The sequence below is a fragment of the Dryobates pubescens genome, chromosome 9 (genome assembly GCF_014839835.1).
Source record: "Dryobates pubescens isolate bDryPub1 chromosome 9, bDryPub1.pri, whole genome shotgun sequence".
NCBI classification, from domain to species: Eukaryota; Metazoa; Chordata; class Aves; order Piciformes; family Picidae; genus Dryobates; species Dryobates pubescens.
The window spans coordinates 527,060-544,134 of record NC_071620.1 but is presented as its reverse complement, the minus strand read 5'-3'; the positions used below and the strand labels follow the sequence as shown (position 1 = coordinate 544,134).

General features: G+C 65.0%; 1 protein-coding gene across 1 annotated transcript in view; it reads left to right on the top strand.

Annotated features, from left to right (window-relative positions):
- The window catches only part of SMCHD1 (structural maintenance of chromosomes flexible hinge domain containing 1), a gene marked incomplete at its 5' end in the record, with an annotated part of 79,688 nt that overhangs the window by 5,896 nt on the left and 56,717 nt on the right, over positions 1-17,075 (top strand). The window contains 4 exons of the mRNA XM_054164411.1: positions 1,187-1,262; positions 15,121-15,282; positions 16,305-16,387; positions 16,488-16,618. Of these exons, the coding sequence (XP_054020386.1) occupies positions 1,187-1,262; positions 15,121-15,282; positions 16,305-16,387; positions 16,488-16,618 (452 nt within the window). The remainder of the gene's footprint in view (positions 1-1,186; positions 1,263-15,120; positions 15,283-16,304; positions 16,388-16,487; positions 16,619-17,075) is intronic.

The window sequence follows — 17,075 nt, the reverse complement described above, 5'->3', positions numbered from 1 at the left end:
TTCATAGAGTAGGGGCAAGGAGCAGGAGGAGGCTGCCTCTGCCAGCTTCTAACTTCTGGCTGCCTTGAAGTCAGCCCTAGACCCTTGCTAGGGCTTGGAGAGCTTCTGGGAGGCAGGGAAAAGAGGGAAGCTTCAATGATAGGTGGAGGGCAAAGACCTGTGTAAAGTTCTGCAGCCAGGCTGTGCCAGCCTGCAGCCTCCAGTGGCACAGGAAGGCCTTTGCCTGCTGGAGGCCACACTTGAGTGATGCTCCTTTCTCTGGGTAGTTTGTGGCTGGGTTCCTCCTGCCCAGGTTTGCCATGTGGTGTGAGGGGGGAGGTTCAGCTGGGGTGGTCTGGGTTAAACAAGTCCAAAAGCAAGAGCTGCTGTGGGCTCTGGACATCCATCTCTTGTTGTCATCTCCACTGGGACCGTGAGAAGCTTGGCAGCTGTGAGGTATGGACAAGGTCACAGCTAGGGAAGAGGCCACTGAAAGAAGCCTTCTGGGGAGACCTGCAGCAGTGTTGTAAAGATGAGACTCTAGAGTGGCAGGGATGGAGAGCAGGAGGTGTGGGAAACAGTGAGGACAGGCTGGCCCAAGAGCTTCTGGGAAGAGTCCAGCTGGAAGTGCAGAAGGCTCCTGTTGGAGTGGTGACCACAGGACTGGAGGGGTTAAAGGAGACCAGAGCTGACTTGCACTTGAGTTTTAAAGACCCAGAGGGGCAGGAAAAGAGGCAGATAGTGGTTGTCTGGAGAAAGATGAGTGTGGGATGGCAGGGGTAGGACATATGGAGAAAGCAGGACAAGGTCCAGAGCTGCAGGAACACCTTCCCAGCCAAAGAGCCAAGACTTTGATGTGTGTCCAGCCTTCAGAAGGATTTGGTTTAATGTCTCAAGGGTGCAGCTAAACCTGGGACACCCTCTGAAGCATGATTATTGCACTGGGACAGGCAGGCTGTTTTTCCTCAGCCCTCAAGGGGGTTTACTCATAGGATGGTTCTGAACACTCTTGTTGCTCACTGGAGCAGATTTGAAGCAGGTGAGAAACCGAAGAGCTCTGGTAGAGCTTTGGCTGATCTGAGGTTTCATACACTCCACAGAGATGACTTTTAGAGGCCCCTTCCAAGCCAGCCCATTCTGTCCAACCTCCTTGCCATGAGCTTTCTGGAGTACTTCACTCTGACTGGGTGACCTCTGCCTTTTGTAGACCTTTGGCATAACTGATGAGGAAGCCTTTGTTATCACCACAACCAACAGGAAGGAAATTACAGAAGACAACTTCAGTGAGTACAAGGGGAGCTGCTCAGTGCTCAGCAAGAGCTGAAGGAGCTGTGGGGGGCAAGAGGCTGGGGCCAGGCTCTGCTGAGTGGTGCCCAGGGCCAGGCCAAGGGGCAGAGCCTGGAAGCCAGGAGGTGGCAGCTGAGCAGGAGGAGAAAGTGGTTTGGGGGGAGGCTGCTGGAGGCCTGGAGCAGGCTGCCCAGAGAGGTTGTGGAGTCTGCTGGGGTGGAGAGCTTCCAACCCCCCCTGGGCACTGTGCTGCTGGGCAAGCTGCTGGGGGGGCCCTGCTGGAGCAGGGCTTGGCCTGGGGCAGCTCCAGAGGTCCCTTCCCACCTGACCCTGCAGGGGTTCTGGGACCAGGTGAACACATCTGTTGGTGCTGCTGCCTGTGAAGCCCTTGGGGTGCCTGCTGGTGCTGTGTGGCAGCAATGAGTAACAAATCCGTTAACACTTTGCCAGCAGTGGTTCCAATGCTGCTTCCAATCCCAAGTGCTTGGCATTCGATCCTTCTGGTGGCAATGAGGCAGGAACAGCTTGCAGCATGCTATCCCAGCCTCAGTAACACACAGCAGGAAATGGCATGGCAGTGGGCACCACTGGGAAACCTGGAGAGGGAAAAAGATGCTGGATTGCCTGGCATGGAAGATGAGCTGAGTGCATGAGAGTTGGCTGAGCGCAGGCTGAGCGCCTGAGAGTTGGATGCGAGCTGGCTGAGCGCCTGAGAGGTGGAGGCGAGGAGGCTGAATGCGTGAGAGGTGGAGGCCAGGAGGCTGAATGCGTGAGAGGTGGAGGCGAGGAGGCTGAATGCGTGAGAGGTGGAGGCGAGGAGGCCGAGCGCCTGAGAGCTGGTGCTGAGCAGGCTGCACACCTGAGAGTCGGATGCGAGCAGGCCGAGCACCTGAGAGTCGGATGCGCGCAGGCTGACCACCTGAGAGTTGGAGGTGAGCAGGCTGCACACCTGAGAGTCGGATGGGAGCAGGCCGAGCGCCTGAGAGTCGGATGCGAGCAGGCTGCACACCTGAGAGTCGGATGCGAGCAGGCTGAGTGCGTGAGAGTCGGATGTGAGCAGGCTGCGTGCGTGAGAGTCGGATGTGAGCAGGCCGAGTGCCTGAGAGTCGGATGTGAGCAGTCCGAGCGCCTGAGAGTCGGATGCGAGCAGGCTGAGTGCCTGAGAGTCGGATGCGAGCAGGCCGAGCGCCTGAGAGTTGGATGCGAGCAGGCTGAGTGCCTGAGAGTCGGATGCGAGCAGGCCGAGCGCCTAAGAGTAGGATGCGAGCAGGCCGAGCGACTGAGAGTCGGATGCGAGCAGGCCGAGCGCCTGAGAGTCGGATGCGGGCAGTCCAAGCGCCTGAGAGTCGGATGCGAGCAGGCCGCGTGCGTGAGAGTCGGATGCGAGCAGGCTGCGCGCCTGAGAGTCGGATGAGAGCAGTCCGAGCGCCTGAGAGTCGGATGAGAGCAGGCTGCGTGCGTGAGAGTCGGATGCGAGCAGGTTGAGCGCCTGAGAGTCGGATGCGAGCAGGCTGCGTGCCTGAGAGTCGGATGTGAGCAGTCCGAGCGCCTGAGAGTCGGATGCGAGCAGGCTGCGTGCCTGAGAGTCGGATGTGAGCAGGCCGCGTGCGTGAGAGTCGGATGCGAGCAGGCCGAGCGCCTGAGAGTCGGATGTGAGCAGGCTGAGCGCCTGAGAGTCGGATGCGAGCAGGCTGAGCGCGTGAGAGTCGGATGCGGGCAGTCCGAGCGCCTGAGAGTCGGATGCGAGCAGGCTGAGCGCGTGAGAGTCGGATGCGAGCAGGCTGAGCGCGTGAGAGTCGGATGCGGGCAGTCCGAGCGCCTGAGAGTCGGATGCGAGCAGGCTGAGCGCGTGAGAGTCGGATGCGGGCAGGCCGAGCGTCTGAGAGTCGGATGTGAGCAGTCCGATCGCCTGAGAGTCGGATGCGAGCAGGCTGCATGCCTGAGAGTAGGATGTGAGCAGGCCGCGTGCGTGAGAGTCGGATGCGAGCAGGTTGAGCGCCTGAGAGTCGGATGCGAGCAGGCCGAGCGCCTGAGAGTCGGATGCGAGCAGGCCGAGCGCCTGAGAGTCGGATGCGAGCAGGCTGCGTGCCTGAGAGTCGGATGTGAGCAGGCTGCGCGCCTGAGAGTCGGATGAGAGCAGGCTGCATGCCTGAGAGTCGGATGCGAGCAGGCCGAGCGCCTGAGAGTCGGATGCGGGCAGTCCGAGCGCCTGAGAGTCGGATGCGAGCAGGCTGCGCGCCTGAGAGTCGGATGAGAGCAGGCTGCATGCCTGAGAGTCGGATGCGAGCAGGCCGAGCGCCTGAGAGTCGGATGCGGGCAGTCCGAGCGCCTGAGAGTCGGATGCGAGCAGGCTGAGCGCGTGAGAGTCGGATGCGGGCAGGCCGAGCGCCTGAGAGTCGGATGGGAGCAGGCCTTGCGCCTGAGAGTCGGATGCGAGCAGGCCGAGCGCCTGAGAGTCGGATGCGAGCAGGCTGAGTGCGTGAGAGTCGGATGCGAGCTGGCTGAGCGCCTGAGAGTCGGATGCGGGCAGTCCGAGCGCCTGAGAGTCGGATGCGAGCAGGCTGAGTGCGTGAGAGTCGGATGCGAGCTGGCTGAGCGCCTGAGAGTCGGATGCGAGCAGGCTGAGTGCGTGAGAGTCGGATGCGAGCAGGTTGAGCGCCTGAGAGTCGGATGCGGGCAGTCCGAGCGCCTGAGAGTCGGATGCGAGCAGGCCGCGTGCGTGAGAGTCGGATGCGAGCAGGCTGCGTGCCTGAGAGTCGGATGCGAGCAGGCCGCGTGCGTGAGAGTCGGATGCGAGCAGGCCGAGCGCCTGAGAGTCGGATGTGAGCAGGCCGTGCGCCTGAGAGTCGGATGCGAGCAGGCTGCGCGCCTGAGAGTCGGATGCGAGCAGGCCGAGCGCCTTAGAGTCGGATGTGAGCAGGCTGCGCGCCTGAGAGTCGGATGCGAGCAGGCTGCGTGCCTGAGAGTCGGATGCGGGCAGGCTGAGCGCGTGAGAGTCGGATGTGAGCAGGCTGCGCGCCTGAGAGTCGGATGAGAGCAGGCTGCGCGCCTGAGAGTCGGATGCGAGCAGGCCGAGCGCGTGAGAGTCGGATGTGAGCAGGCTGCGTGCCTGAGAGTCGGATGCGGGCAGGCTGCGCGCCTGAGAGTCGGATGCGGGCAGGCTGCGCGCCTGAGAGTCGGATGCGAGCAGGCCGAGCGCCTGAGAGTCGCATGTGAGCAGGCTGCGCGCCTGAGAGTCGGATGAGAGCAGGCTGCGTGCCTGAAAGTCGGATGCGGGCAGGCTGCGCGCCTGAGAGTCGGATGTGAGCAGGCCGAGCGCCTGAGAGTCGGATGCGGGCAGGCTGAGTGCGTGAGAGTCGGATGCGAGCAGGCTGCGTGCCTGAGAGTCGGATGCGAGCAGGCCGAGCGCCTGAGAGTCGGATGCGGGCAGTCCGAGCGCCTGAGAGTCGGATGCGAGCAGGCTGAGCGCATGAGAGTCGGATGCGAGCAGGCTGAGTGCGTGAGAGTCGGATGCGAGCAGGCTGAGCGTGTGAGAGTCAGATGCGAGCAGGCTGAGTGCGTGAGAGTCGGATGCGAGCAGGCCGAGCGCCTGAGAGTCGGATGCGGGCAGGCTGAGTGCCTGAGAGTCGGATGCGTGCAGGCCTTGCGCCTGAGAGTCGGATGCGAGCAGGCTGAGCGCGTGAGAGTCGGATGCGAGCAGGCTGAGCGCGTGAGAGTCGGATGCGAGCAGGCCGAGCGCCTGAGAGTCGGATGCGAGCAGGCTGAGTGCGTGAGAGTCGGATGCGAGCAGGCCGAGCGCCTGAGAGTCGGATGCGAGCTGGCTGAGTGCCTGAGAGTCGGATGCGGGCAGGCCGTGCGCCTGAGAGTCGGATGCGAGCAGGCTGAGTGCGTGAGAGTCGGATGCGAGCAGGCCGAGCGCCTGAGAGTCGGATGCGAGCTGGCTGAGTGCCTGAGAGTCGGATGCGGGCAGGCCGTGCGCCTGAGAGTCGGATGCGAGCAGGCTGAGTGCGTGAGAGTCGGATGCGAGCTGGCTGAGCGCCTGAGTGTCGGATGCTGGCAGTCCGAGCGCCTGAGTGTCGGATGCGGGCAGTCCGAGCGCCTGAGAGTCGGATGCGAGGTGGCCGCGTGCGTGAGAGTCGGATGCGAGCAGGCTGCGTGCCTGAGAGTCGAATGCGAGCAGGCCGAGCGCCTGAGAGTCGGATGCGAGCGGGCCGAGCGCCTGAGAGTCGGATGCGAGCGGGCCGAGCACCTGAGAGTCGGATGCAAGCAGGTTGAGCGCCTGAGAGTCGGATGAGAGCAGGCCAAGCGCCTGAGAGTCGGATGCGAGCAGGCCGAGCGCCTGAGAGTCGGATGCGGGCAGTCCGATGGCCTGAGAGTCGGATGTGAGCAGGCTGAGCGCCTGAGAGTCGGAAGTGAGCAGGCCGCGTGCGTGAGAGTCGGATGCGAGCAGGCCGAGCGCCTGAGAGTCGGATGAGAGCAGGCTGCGTGCCTGAGAGTCGTATTGTGAGCAGGCCGAGCGCCTGAGAGTCGGATGCGAGCAGGCCGAGCGCCTGAGAGTCGGATGCGGGCAGTCCGAGCGCCTGAGAGTCGGATGCGAGCAGGCCGCGTGCGTGAGGGTCGGATGTGAGCAGGCCGAGCGCCTGAGAGTCGGATGCGAGAAGGCTGCATGCCTGAGAGTCGGATGTGAGCAGGCTGCGTGCCTGAGAGTCGGATGCGGGCAGGCTGCGCGCCTGAGAGTCGGATGCGAGCAGGCTGCGTGCCTGAGAGTCGGATGCGGGCAGGCTGCGTGCCTGAGAGTCGGATTTGAGCAGGCTGAGCGCCTGAGAGTCGGATGCGAGCAGGCTGAGCGCGTGAGAGTCGGATGCGGGCAGTCCGAGCGCCTGAGAGTCGGATGCGAGCAGGCCGAGCGCCTGAGAGTCGGATGTGCGCAGGCTGCGCGCCTGAGAGTCGGATTTGAGCAGGCTGAGCGCCTGAGAGTCGGATGCGAGCAGGCTGAGCGCCTGAGAGTCGGATGCGGGCAGTCCGAGCGCCTGAGAGTCGGATGCGGGCAGTCCGAGCGCCTGAGAGTCGGATGCGAGCAGGCTGAGCGCGTGAGAGTCGGATGCGGGCAGGCCGAGCGCCTGAGAGTCGGATGCGAGCAGGCTGAGCGCGTGAGAGTCGGATGCGAGCAGGCTGAGCGCGTGAGAGTCGGATGCGGGCAGGCCTTGCGCCTGAGAGTCGGATGCGAGCAGGCTGAGCGCGTGAGAGTCGGATGCGAGCAGGCTGAGCGCGTGAGAGTCGGATGCGGGCAGTCCGAGCGCCTGAGAGTCGGATGCGAGCAGGCTGAGCGCGTGAGAGTCGGATGCGGGCAGGCCGAGCGCCTGAGAGTCGGATGCGAGCAGGCCGAGCGCCTGAGAGTCGGATGTGAGCAGGCTGAGCGCGTGAGAGTCGGATGCGAGCAGGCTGCGTGCCTGAGAGTCGGATGTGAGCAGGCCGCGTGCGTTAGAGTCGGATGCGAGGTGGCCGCGCGCCTGAGAGTCGGATGAGAGCAGGCTGCGCGCCTGAGAGTCAGATGCGAGCAGGCCGAGCGCCTGAGAGTCGGATGTGAGCAGGCTGCGCGCCTGAGAGTCGGATGCGAGCAGGCCGAGCGCCTGAGTGTCGGATGTGAGCAGGCTGCGCGCCTGAGAGTCGGATGCGAGCAGGCCGAGCGCCTGAGAGTCGGATGAGAGCAGGCTGCGCGCCTGAGAGTCGGATGAGAGCAGGCTGAGTGCGTGAGAGTCGGATGTGAGCAGGCCGAGCGCCTGAGTGTCGGATGTGAGCAGGCTGAGTGCGTGAGAGTCGGATGTGAGCAGGCCGAGCGCCTGAGTGTCGGATGTGAGCAGGCTGCGCGCCTGAGAGTCAGATGCGAGCAGGCCGAGCGCCTGAGAGTCGGATTTGAGCAGGCTGCGCGCCTGAGAGTCGGATGACAGCAGGCTGCGTGCCTGAGAGTCGGATGCGGGCAGGCTGATCGCCTGAGACTCGGATGCGAGCAGGCCGAGCGCCTGAGAGTCGGATGCGAGCAGGCTGCGCGCCTGAGAGTCGGATTCGAGCAGGCCGAGCGTCTGAGAGTCGGATGTGAGCAGGCTGCGCGCCTGAGAGTCGGATGCGAGCAGGCCGAGCGCCTGAGAGTCGGATGCGGGCAGGCCGAGCGCCTGAGAGTCGGATGAGAGCAGGCTGAGTGTGTGAGAGTCGGATGCGAGCAGGCCTTGCGCCTGAGAGTCGGATGCGAGCAGGCCGAGCGCCTGAGAGTCGGATGCGAGCAGGCCGAGCGACTGAGAGTCGGATGTGAGCAGGCCGAGCGCGTGAGAGTCGGATGCGAGCAGGCTGAGTGCCTGAGAGTCGGATGTGAGCAGGCTGAGTGCCTGAAAGTCGGATGCGGGCAGGCTGCGCGCCTGAGAGTCGGATGCGAGCAGGCCGAGCGCGTGAGAGTCGGATGCGAGCAGGCTGAGTGCCTGAGAGTCGGATGTGGGCAGGCTGCGTGCCTGAAAGTCGGATGCGGGCAGGCTGCGCGCCTGAGAGTCGGATGCGAGCAGGCCGAGCGCCTGAGAGTCGGATGCGAGCAGGCTGAGTGCCTGAGAGTCGGATGTGAGCAGGCTGAGTGCCTGAGAGTCGGATGCGAGCAGGCCTTGCGCCTGAGAGTCGGATGCGAGCATGCTGAGCGCGTGAGAGTCGGATGAGGGCAGGCTGAGTGCGTGAGAGTCGGATGCGGGCAGTCCGAGCGCCTGAGAGTCGGATGCGAGCAGGCCGCGTGCGTGAGAGTCGGATGCGAGCAGGCTGCGTGCCTGAGAGTCGGATGCGAGCAGGCCGCGTGCGTGAGAGTCGGATGCGAGCAGGCCGAGCGCCTGAGAGTCGGATGTGAGCAGGCCGCGCGCCTGAGAGTCGGATGCGAGCAGGCTGCGCGCCTGAGAGTCGGATGCGAGCAGGCCGAGCGCCTTAGAGTCGGATGTGAGCAGGCTGCGCGCCTGAGAGTCGGATGCGAGCAGGCTGCGTGCCTGAGAGTCGGATGCGAGCAGGCTGAGCGCGTGAGAGTCGGATGTGAGCAGGCTGCGCGCCTGAGAGTCGGATGAGAGCAGGCTGCGCGCCTGAGAGTCGGATGCGAGCAGGCCGAGCGCGTGAGAGTCGGATGTGAGCAGGCTGCGTGCCTGAGAGTCGGATGCGGGCAGGCTGCGCGCCTGAGAGTCGGATGCGGGCAGGCTGCGCGCCTGAGAGTCGGATGCGAGCAGGCCGAGCGCCTGAGAGTCGGATGTGAGCAGGCTGCGCGCCTGAGAGTCGGATGAGAGCAGGCTGCGTGCCTGAAAGTCGGATGCGGGCAGGCTGCGCGCCTGAGAGTCGGATGTGAGCAGGCCGAGCGCCTGAGAGTCGGATGCGGGCAGGCTGAGTGCGTGAGAGTCGGATGCGAGCAGGCTGCGTGCCTGAGAGTCGGATGCGAGCAGGCCGAGCGCCTGAGAGTCGGATGCGGGCAGTCCGAGCGCCTGAGAGTCGGATGCGAGCAGGCTGAGCGCGTGAGAGTCGGATGCGGGCAGGCTGAGCGCCTGAGAGTCGGATGAGAGCAGGCTGAGTGCGTGAGAGTCGGATGCGAGCAGGCTGAGCGTGTGAGAGTCAGATGCGAGCAGGCCTTGCGCCTGAGAGTCGGATGCGAGCAGGCTGAGTGCGTGAGAGTCGGATGCGAGCAGGCCGAGCGCCTGAGAGTCGGATGCGGGCAGGCTGAGTGCCTGAGAGTCGGATGCGTGCAGGCCTTGCGCCTGAGAGTCGGATGCGAGCAGGCTGAGCGCGTGAGAGTCGGATGCGAGCAGGCTGAGCGCGTGAGAGTCGGATGCGAGCAGGCCGAGCGCCTGAGAGTCGGATGCGGGCAGGCTGAGTGCGTGAGAGTCGGATGCGAGCTGGCTGAGTGCCTGAGAGTCGGATGCGGGCAGGCCGTGCGCCTGAGAGTCGGATGCGAGCAGGCTGAGTGCGTGAGAGTCGGATGCGGGCAGGCTGAGCGCCTGAGTGTCGGATGCTGGCAGTCCGAGCGCCTGAGTGTCGGATGCGGGCAGTCCGAGCGCCTGAGAGTCGGATGCGAGGTGGCCGCGTGCGTGAGAGTCGGATGCGAGCAGGCTGCGTGCCTGAGAGTCGAATGCGAGCAGGCCGAGCGCCTGAGAGTCGGATGCGAGCGGGCCGAGCGCCTGAGAGTCGGATGCGAGCAGGCTGAGTGCGTGAGAGTCGGATGCGAGCTGGCTGAGTGCCTGAGAGTCGGATGCGGGCAGGCCGTGCGCCTGAGAGTCGGATGCGAGCAGGCTGAGTGCGTGAGAGTCGGATGCGAGCTGGCTGAGCGCCTGAGTGTCGGATGCTGGCAGTCCGAGCGCCTGCGTGTCGGATGCGGGCAGTCCGAGCGCCTGAGAGTCGGATGCGAGGTGGCCGCGTGCGTGAGAGTCGGATGCGAGCAGGCTGCGTGCCTGAGAGTCGAATGCGAGCAGGCCGAGCGCCTGAGAGTCGGATGCGAGCGGGCCGAGCGCCTGAGAGTCGGATGCGAGCGGGCCGAGCACCTGAGAGTCGGATGCAAGCAGGTTGAGCGCCTGAGAGTCGGATGAGAGCAGGCCAAGCGCCTGAGAGTCGGATGCGAGCAGGCCGAGCGTCTGAGAGTCGGATGCGGGCAGTCCGATGGCCTGAGAGTCGGATGTGAGCAGGCTGAGCGCCTGAGAGTCGGAAGTGAGCAGGCCGTGTGCGTGAGAGTCGGATGCGAGCAGGCCGAGCGCCTGAGAGTCGGATGAGAGCAGGCTGCGTGCCTGAGAGTCGTATTGTGAGCAGGCCGAGCGCCTGAGAGTCGGATGCGAGCAGGCCGAGCGCCTGAGAGTCGGATGCGGGCAGGCCGAGCGCCTGAGAGTCGGATGCGAGCAGGCCGCGTGCGTGAGGGTCGGATGTGAGCAGGCCGAGCGCCTGAGAGTCGGATGCGAGAAGGCTGCATGCCTGAGAGTCGGATGTGAGCAGGCTGCGTGCCTGAGAGTCGGATGCGGGCAGGCTGCGCGCCTGAGAGTCGGATGCGAGCAGGCTGCGTGCCTGAGAGTCGGATGCGGGCAGGCTGCGCGCCTGAGAGTCGGATGCGAGCAGGCCGAGCGCCTGAGAGTCGGATGCGAGCAGGCCGAGCGCCTGAGAGTCGGATGTGAGCAGGCCTTGCGCCTGAGAGTCGGATGTGCGCAGGCTGCGCGCCTGAGAGTCGGATGAGAGCAGGCTGCGTGCCTGAGAGTCGGATTTGAGCAGGCTGAGCGCCTGAGAGTCGGATGCGAGCAGGCTGAGCGCCTGAGAGTCGGATGCGGGCAGTCCGAGCGCCTGAGAGTCGGATGCGAGCAGGCTGAGCGCGTGAGAGTCGGATGCGGGCAGGCCGAGCGCCTGAGAGTCGGATGCGAGCAGGCTGAGCGCGTGAGAGTCGGATGCGAGCAGGCTGAGCGCGTGAGAGTCGGATGCGGGCAGGCCTTGCGCCTGAGAGTCGGATGCGAGCAGGCTGAGCGCGTGAGAGTCGGATGCGAGCAGGCTGAGCGCGTGAGAGTCGGATGCGGGCAGGCCGAGCGCGTGAGAGTCGGATGCGAGCAGGCCGAGCGCCTGAGAGTCGGATGCGAGCAGGCCGAGCGCGTGAGAGTCGGATGCGAGCAGGCCGAGCGCCTGAGAGTCGGATGCGAGCAGGCCGAGCGCCTGAGAGTCGGATGTGAGCAGGCCGTGCGCCTGAGAGTCGGATGCGAGCAGGCCGTGCGCCTGAGAGTCGGATGCGAGCAGGCTGAGCGCCTGAGAGTCGGATGCGAGCAGGCCGAGCGCCTGAGAGTCGGATGCGAGCAGGCCGCGTGCGTGAGAGTCGGATGCGAGCAGGTTGAGTGCCTGAGAGTCGGATGCGAGCAGGATGAGTGCGTGAGAGTCGGATGTGAGCAGGTTGAGTGCCTGAGAGTCGGATGCGAGCAGGCTGAGTGCCTGAGAGTCGGATGCGAGCAGGTTGAGCGCCTGAGAGTCGGATGCGAGCAGGCTGCGTGCCTGAGAGTCGGATGTGAGCAGGCCGCGTGCGTTAGAGTCGGATGCGAGGTGGCCGCGCGCCTGAGAGTCGGATGAGAGCAGGCTGCGCGCCTGAGAGTCAGATGCGAGCAGGCCGAGCGCCTGAGAGTCGGATGTGAGCAGGCTGCGCGCCTGAGAGTCGGATGCGAGCAGGCCGAGCGCCTGAGTGTCGGATGTGAGCAGGCTGCGCGCCTGAGAGTCGGATGCGAGCAGGCCGAGCGCCTGAGAGTCGGATGAGAGCAGGCTGAGTGCGTGAGAGTCGGATGCGAGCAGGCCGAGCGCCTGAGAGTCGGATGCGAGCAGGCTGCGCGCCTGAGAGTCGGATGAGAGCAGGCTGAGTGCGTGAGAGTCGGATGTGAGCAGGCCGAGCGCCTGAGAGTCGGATGTGAGCAGGCCGAGCGCCTGAGTGTCGGATGTGAGCAGGCTGCGCGCCTGAGAGTCAGATGCGAGCAGGCCGAGCGCCTGAGAGTCGGATGTGAGCAGGCTGCGCGCCTGAGAGTCGGATGACAGCAGGCTGCGTGCCTGAGAGTCGGATGCGGGCAGGCTGATCGCCTGAGACTCGGATGCGAGCAGGCCGAGCGCCTGAGAGTCGGATGCGAGCAGGCTGCGCGCCTGAGAGTCGGATTCGAGCAGGCCGAGCGTCTGAGAGTCGGATGTGAGCAGGCTGCGCGCCTGAGAGTCGGATGCGAGCAGGCCGAGCGCCTGAGAGTCGGATGCGGGCAGGCCGAGCGCCTGAGAGTCGGATGTGAGCAGGCCTTGCGCCTGAGAGTCGGATGCGAGCAGGCCGAGCGCCTGAGAGTCGGATGTGAGCAGGCTGCGCGCCTGAGAGTCGGATGAGAGCAGGCTGCGTGCCTGAAAGTCGGATGCGGGCAGGCTGCGCGCCTGAGAGTCGGATGCGAGCAGGCCGAGCGCCTGAGAGTCGGATGTGAGCAGGCTGAGTGCCTGAGAGTCGGATGTGAGCAGGCTGAGTGCCTGAGAGTCGGATGCGAGCAGGCCTTGCGCCTGAGAGTCGGATGCGAGCAGGCCTTGCGCCTGAGAGTCGGATGCGAGCATGCTGAGCGCGTGAGAGTCGGATGAGGGCAGGCTGAGTGCGTGAGAGTCGGATGCGGGCAGTCCGAGCGCCTGAGAGTCGGATGCGAGCAGGCCGCGTGCGTGAGAGTCGGATGCGAGCAGGCTGCGTGCCTGAGAGTCGGATGCGAGCAGGCCGCGTGCGTGAGAGTCGGATGCGAGCAGGCCGAGCGCCTGAGAGTCGGATGTGAGCAGGTTGAGCGCCTGAGAGTCGGATGCGAGCAGGCTGAGTGCGTGAGAGTCGGATGCGAGCAGGCTGAGTGCGTGAGAGTCGGATGCGGTCAGGCTGGGTGCGTGAGAGTCGGATGCGAGCAGGCCGAGCGCCTGAGAGTCGGATGCGGGCAGGCTGAGTGCGTGAGAGTCGGATGCGAGCAGGCTGAGTGCGTGAGAGTCGGATGCGAGCAGGCTGAGTGTGTGAGAGTCGGATGCGGGCAGGCCGAGCGCCTGAGAGTCGGATGCGGGCAGGCCGAGCGACTGAGAGTCGGATGTGAGCAAGCTGCGCGCCTGAGAGTCGGATGATAGCAGGCTGCGTGCCTGAAAGTCGGATGCGGGCAGGCTGCGCGCCTGAGAGTCGGATGCGAGCAGGCCGAGCGCCTGAGAGTCGGATGCGAGCAGGCTGAGTGCCTGAGAGTCGGATGTGAGCAGGCTGAGTGCCTGAGAGTCGGATGCGAGCAGGCCTTGCGCCTGAGAGTCGGATGCGAGCATGCTGAGCGCGTGAGAGTCGGATGCGGGCAGGCTGAGTGCGTGAGAGTCGGATGCGGGCAGTCCGAGCGCCTGAGAGTCGGATGCGAGCAGTCCGAGCGCCTGAGAGTCGGATGCGGGCAGGCTGAGCGCGTGAGAGTCGGATGCGGGCAGGCTGAGTGCGTGAGAGTCGGATGCGAGCAGGCTGCGTGCCTGAGAGTCGGATGCGAGCAGGCCGAGCGCCTGAGAGTCGGATGTGAGCAGGCCGAGCGCCTGAGAGTCGGATGCGAGCAGGCTGAGCGCGTGAGAGTCGGATGCGAGCAGGCCTTGCGCCTGAGAGTCGGATGCGGGCAGGCTGAGTGCCTGAGAGTCGGATGCGAGCAGGCTGCGTGCCTGAGAGTCAGATGCGAGCAGGCCGAGCGCCTGAGAGTCGGATGCGAGCAGGCTGAGTGCGTGAGAGTCGGATGCGAGCAGGCTGAGTGCGTGAGAGTCGGATGCGAGCAGGCTGCGTGCGTGAGAGTCAGATGCGAGCAGGCCGAGCGCCTGAGAGTCGGATGCGAGCAGGCTGAACGCGTGAGAGTCGGATGCGAGCAGGCTGAGTGCGTGAGAGTCGGATGCGAGCAGGCCTTGCGCCTGAGAGTCGGATGCGAGGTGGCCGCGCGCCTGAGATTCGGATGCGAGCAGGCCGAGCGCCTGAGAGTCGGATGCGAGCAGGCTGAGCGCCTGAGAGTCGGATGCGGGCAGGCTGAGTGCCTGAGAGTCGGATGCGAGGTGGCCGCGCGCCTGAGATTCGGATGCGAGCAGGCCGAGCGCCTGAGAGTCGGATGCGAGCAGGCCGAGCGCCTGAGAGTCGGATGCGAGCAGGCTGAGTGCGTGAGAGTCGGATGCGAGCAGGCTGAGTGCGTGAGAGTCGGATGCGGGCAGTCCGAGCGCCTGAGAGTCGGATGCGGGCAGGCTGAGTGCGTGAGAGTCGGATGCGGTCAGGCTGGGTGCGTGAGAGTCGGATGCGAGCAGGCCGAGCGCCTGAGAGTCGGATGCGGGCAGGCTGAGCGCGTGAGAGTCGGATGCGAGCAGGCTGCGTGCGTGAGAGTCGGATGCGGGCAGGCCGAGCGCCTGAGAGTCGGATGCGAGCAGGCCGAGCGCCTGAGAGTCGGATGCGGGCAGGCTGAGCGCGTGAGAGTCGGACGCAGTCAGGCTGAGTGCGTGAGAGTCGGATGCGAGCAGGCTGCGTGCCTGAGAGTCGGATGTGAGCAGGCCGAGCGCCTGAGAGTCGGATGCGAGCAGTCCGAGCGCCTGAGAGTCGGATGCGAGCAGGCTGAGTGCGTGAGAGTCGGGTGCGAGCAGGCCTTGCGCCTGAGAGTCGGATGCGAGCAGGCCGAGCGCCTGAGAGTCGGATGTGAGCAGGCCTTGCGCCTGAGAGTCAGATGCGAGCAGGCTGAGTGCGTGAGAGTCGGATGCGAGCAGGTTGAGTGCCTGAGAGTCGGATGCGGGCAGGCTGAGTGCCTGAGAGTCGGATGCGGGCAGGCCGAGCGCCTGAGAGTCGGATGCGGGCAGGCTGAGTGCCTGAGAGTCGGATGCGGGCAGGCCGAGCGCCTGAGAGTCGGATGCGGGCAGGCTGAGTGCCTGAGAGTCGGATGCGAGCAGGTTGAGCGCCTGAGAGTCGGATGCGGGCAGGCTGAGTGCCTGAGAGTCGGATGCGTGCAGGCCGAGCGCCTGAGAGTCGGATGCGAGCAGGCTGAGCGGGTGAGAGTCAGATGCGAGCAGGCCGAGCGCCTGAGAGTCGGATGCGAGCAGGCTGAGCGCGTGAGTGTCGGATGCGAGCAGGCCGAGCGCCTGAGAGTCGGATGCGGGCAGTCCGAGCGCCTGAGAGTCGGATGCGAGCAGGCTGAGTGTGTGAGAGTCGGATGCGGGCAGGCCGAGCGCCTGAGAGTCGGATGCGGGCAGGCCACACGCCGCTGAGCGCTGCCGATGAGTCCATGGGTGCGTCGCGGGCACGGGGCCGCGGCCGGGGCGTGCGCAGCACCGCAGGGCTCCTGTGCCTGCGTGGCAGCACGGTGTGTGTGCTCTGGGCCGCAGGCGAGGCGGTGCAGGACGGCGTGACGCTGTACCTGCTGCAGAGTGTGGACCAGACCCTGCTGTCGGCCACCAAGGAGCGCATCGACTTCCTGCCGCACTACGACACGCTGGTGAAGAGCGGCATGTACGAGTACTACGCCAGCGAGGGGCACAATCCCCTGCGTGAGTACCCCCTGCCTACAGCTCCCTGCCTGTGTACCCCTGCCCGCTGCCCCCTGCCTCTTTACCCCCTCCCCCCCCCCCCGCCCCTGACCGCCGCCCTGCGGCAGCCCAGGGGTTGCGGCAGAGCTGGGGAAGGGCTCTTGGCTTGCTGGGACCTGAGCCGATGGCTTTGAGCTGGGAGAGGGCAGATGGAGGCTATAGAGCCAGGGTGGGGAGACCCTGGAACAGGTTGCCCGGGAGTGTTGTGGATGTCTTCTGCCTGGAGGTGTTCAAGGCCAGGCTGGATGAGGCCTTGGGCAGCCTGGGCTGGTGGGAGGTGTCCCTGCCCGTGGTAGGGTGTTGGAGCTGGATGGTCCTGAAGGTCCCTTCCAACCCAACCCGTTCCATGCCCCTAAAGATCAATTCCCTCTGCTCTTCATGCAAACTGCCCTTCAAAAATGACTCCAAGTGGCTGTGTGATGATCCAGATCTACAGAGGGACCTCCTCAAATGCTTCTGCAGATGTGGCCTCAGCAAGGCAGAGTAGAGGGACAGGAGAACCTCCCTTGCCCTCCTGGCCACACTCTTGATGCCCCCCAGGACGCCTTTGGCCAGGAGGACACACTGCTGGCTCATGGGGAACTTGTTTCGCATCAGTGCCAGGTCCTCCTTGGAGCTGCTTCCCAGCAGGTCTCAGCTCGTGCCAGGCTTTAGTGCTCTTTTTGAATCCCATGCACTCAATCCCAAGCCTGGCCAAGGCTCTGCTGCATGGGGCAGCCTGCAGGAAGCCCTAAGGAGCAGGGATCACCACCTGTGTCCTTGCAAGCCCTGAGGAGCAGTGGTGTCCAGCTGTGTCCTTGCCAGCGGCAGAGCTGCGTGGTCAGCAAGGGGTGAAGCCTCTGCACAGCAGGCTTGGCTCTGCTGGCTCTGGCAGCCCCTCTCTGTGCCTGGGCAGTGTCCTCTTGCTGGCTGAGCCGCAGCTCCTGTGGGTGCCCCAGTGAGGAGAAGCCTTTCCCAGGGCTGTTGTCCTTCTCTTCCCGCAGCCTTCGCCCTGGCCGAGCTCATCGACAACTCCCTGTCGGCCACCTGCCGCAACGCCGGCGTCAGGAGCATCCAGATCAAGCTGGTGAGGGCAGGGCCTGGCGGCTGCTGCTGCACCTGGGGGGTACCTCTGGGGGGTGTCAATGTGTTCTGGGGCTCTTTGTGTTCTCTTCTCCCCCACACAGCTCTTTGATGAGTCCCAAGGGAAGCCAGCGGTGGCTGTGATGGACAACGGAAGAGGGATGACCTCCAAGCAGCTCAACAACTGGGCTGTGTACAGACTGTCCAAGTTCACCAGGCAGGGGGATTTTGAGAGGTCTGGACAAACACTGAGGGGCTCCTGGTGGCACTGGGGACTGCCACTGTGAGCTGCAGGGCTCCTGGTGGCACTGGGGACTGCCACTGTGAGCTGCTTCTGCAGCACCTTGCTTAAACCTGTCAGGCCCTGGGTCTCTGCAGGCATCTTGATAAGTAGGAGACAGGGAAGCTCCACAAAAGGCTGCCCAGGGAGGTGTGGCAGCCTCATCCCTGGAGGTGTTTGCAGCCAGGCTGGAGGTGGCTGTGAGCAACCTGATCTAATGTGAAGGGTCTCTGCCCATGGCAGGGGGGTGGAACTGGCTGAGCCTTGAGGTCTCTTCCAACCATAACAATTCTATGATTCTAACACAGAAGTGTTCTTCTTGGCCTGTTCTGTCTCTCTTTGAGTTACCTGCAGACAGCTGGGGGCTGGCTCTGGTCTGCAGAGGTTTTCAACAAGGCCAACTGCAAGGTCC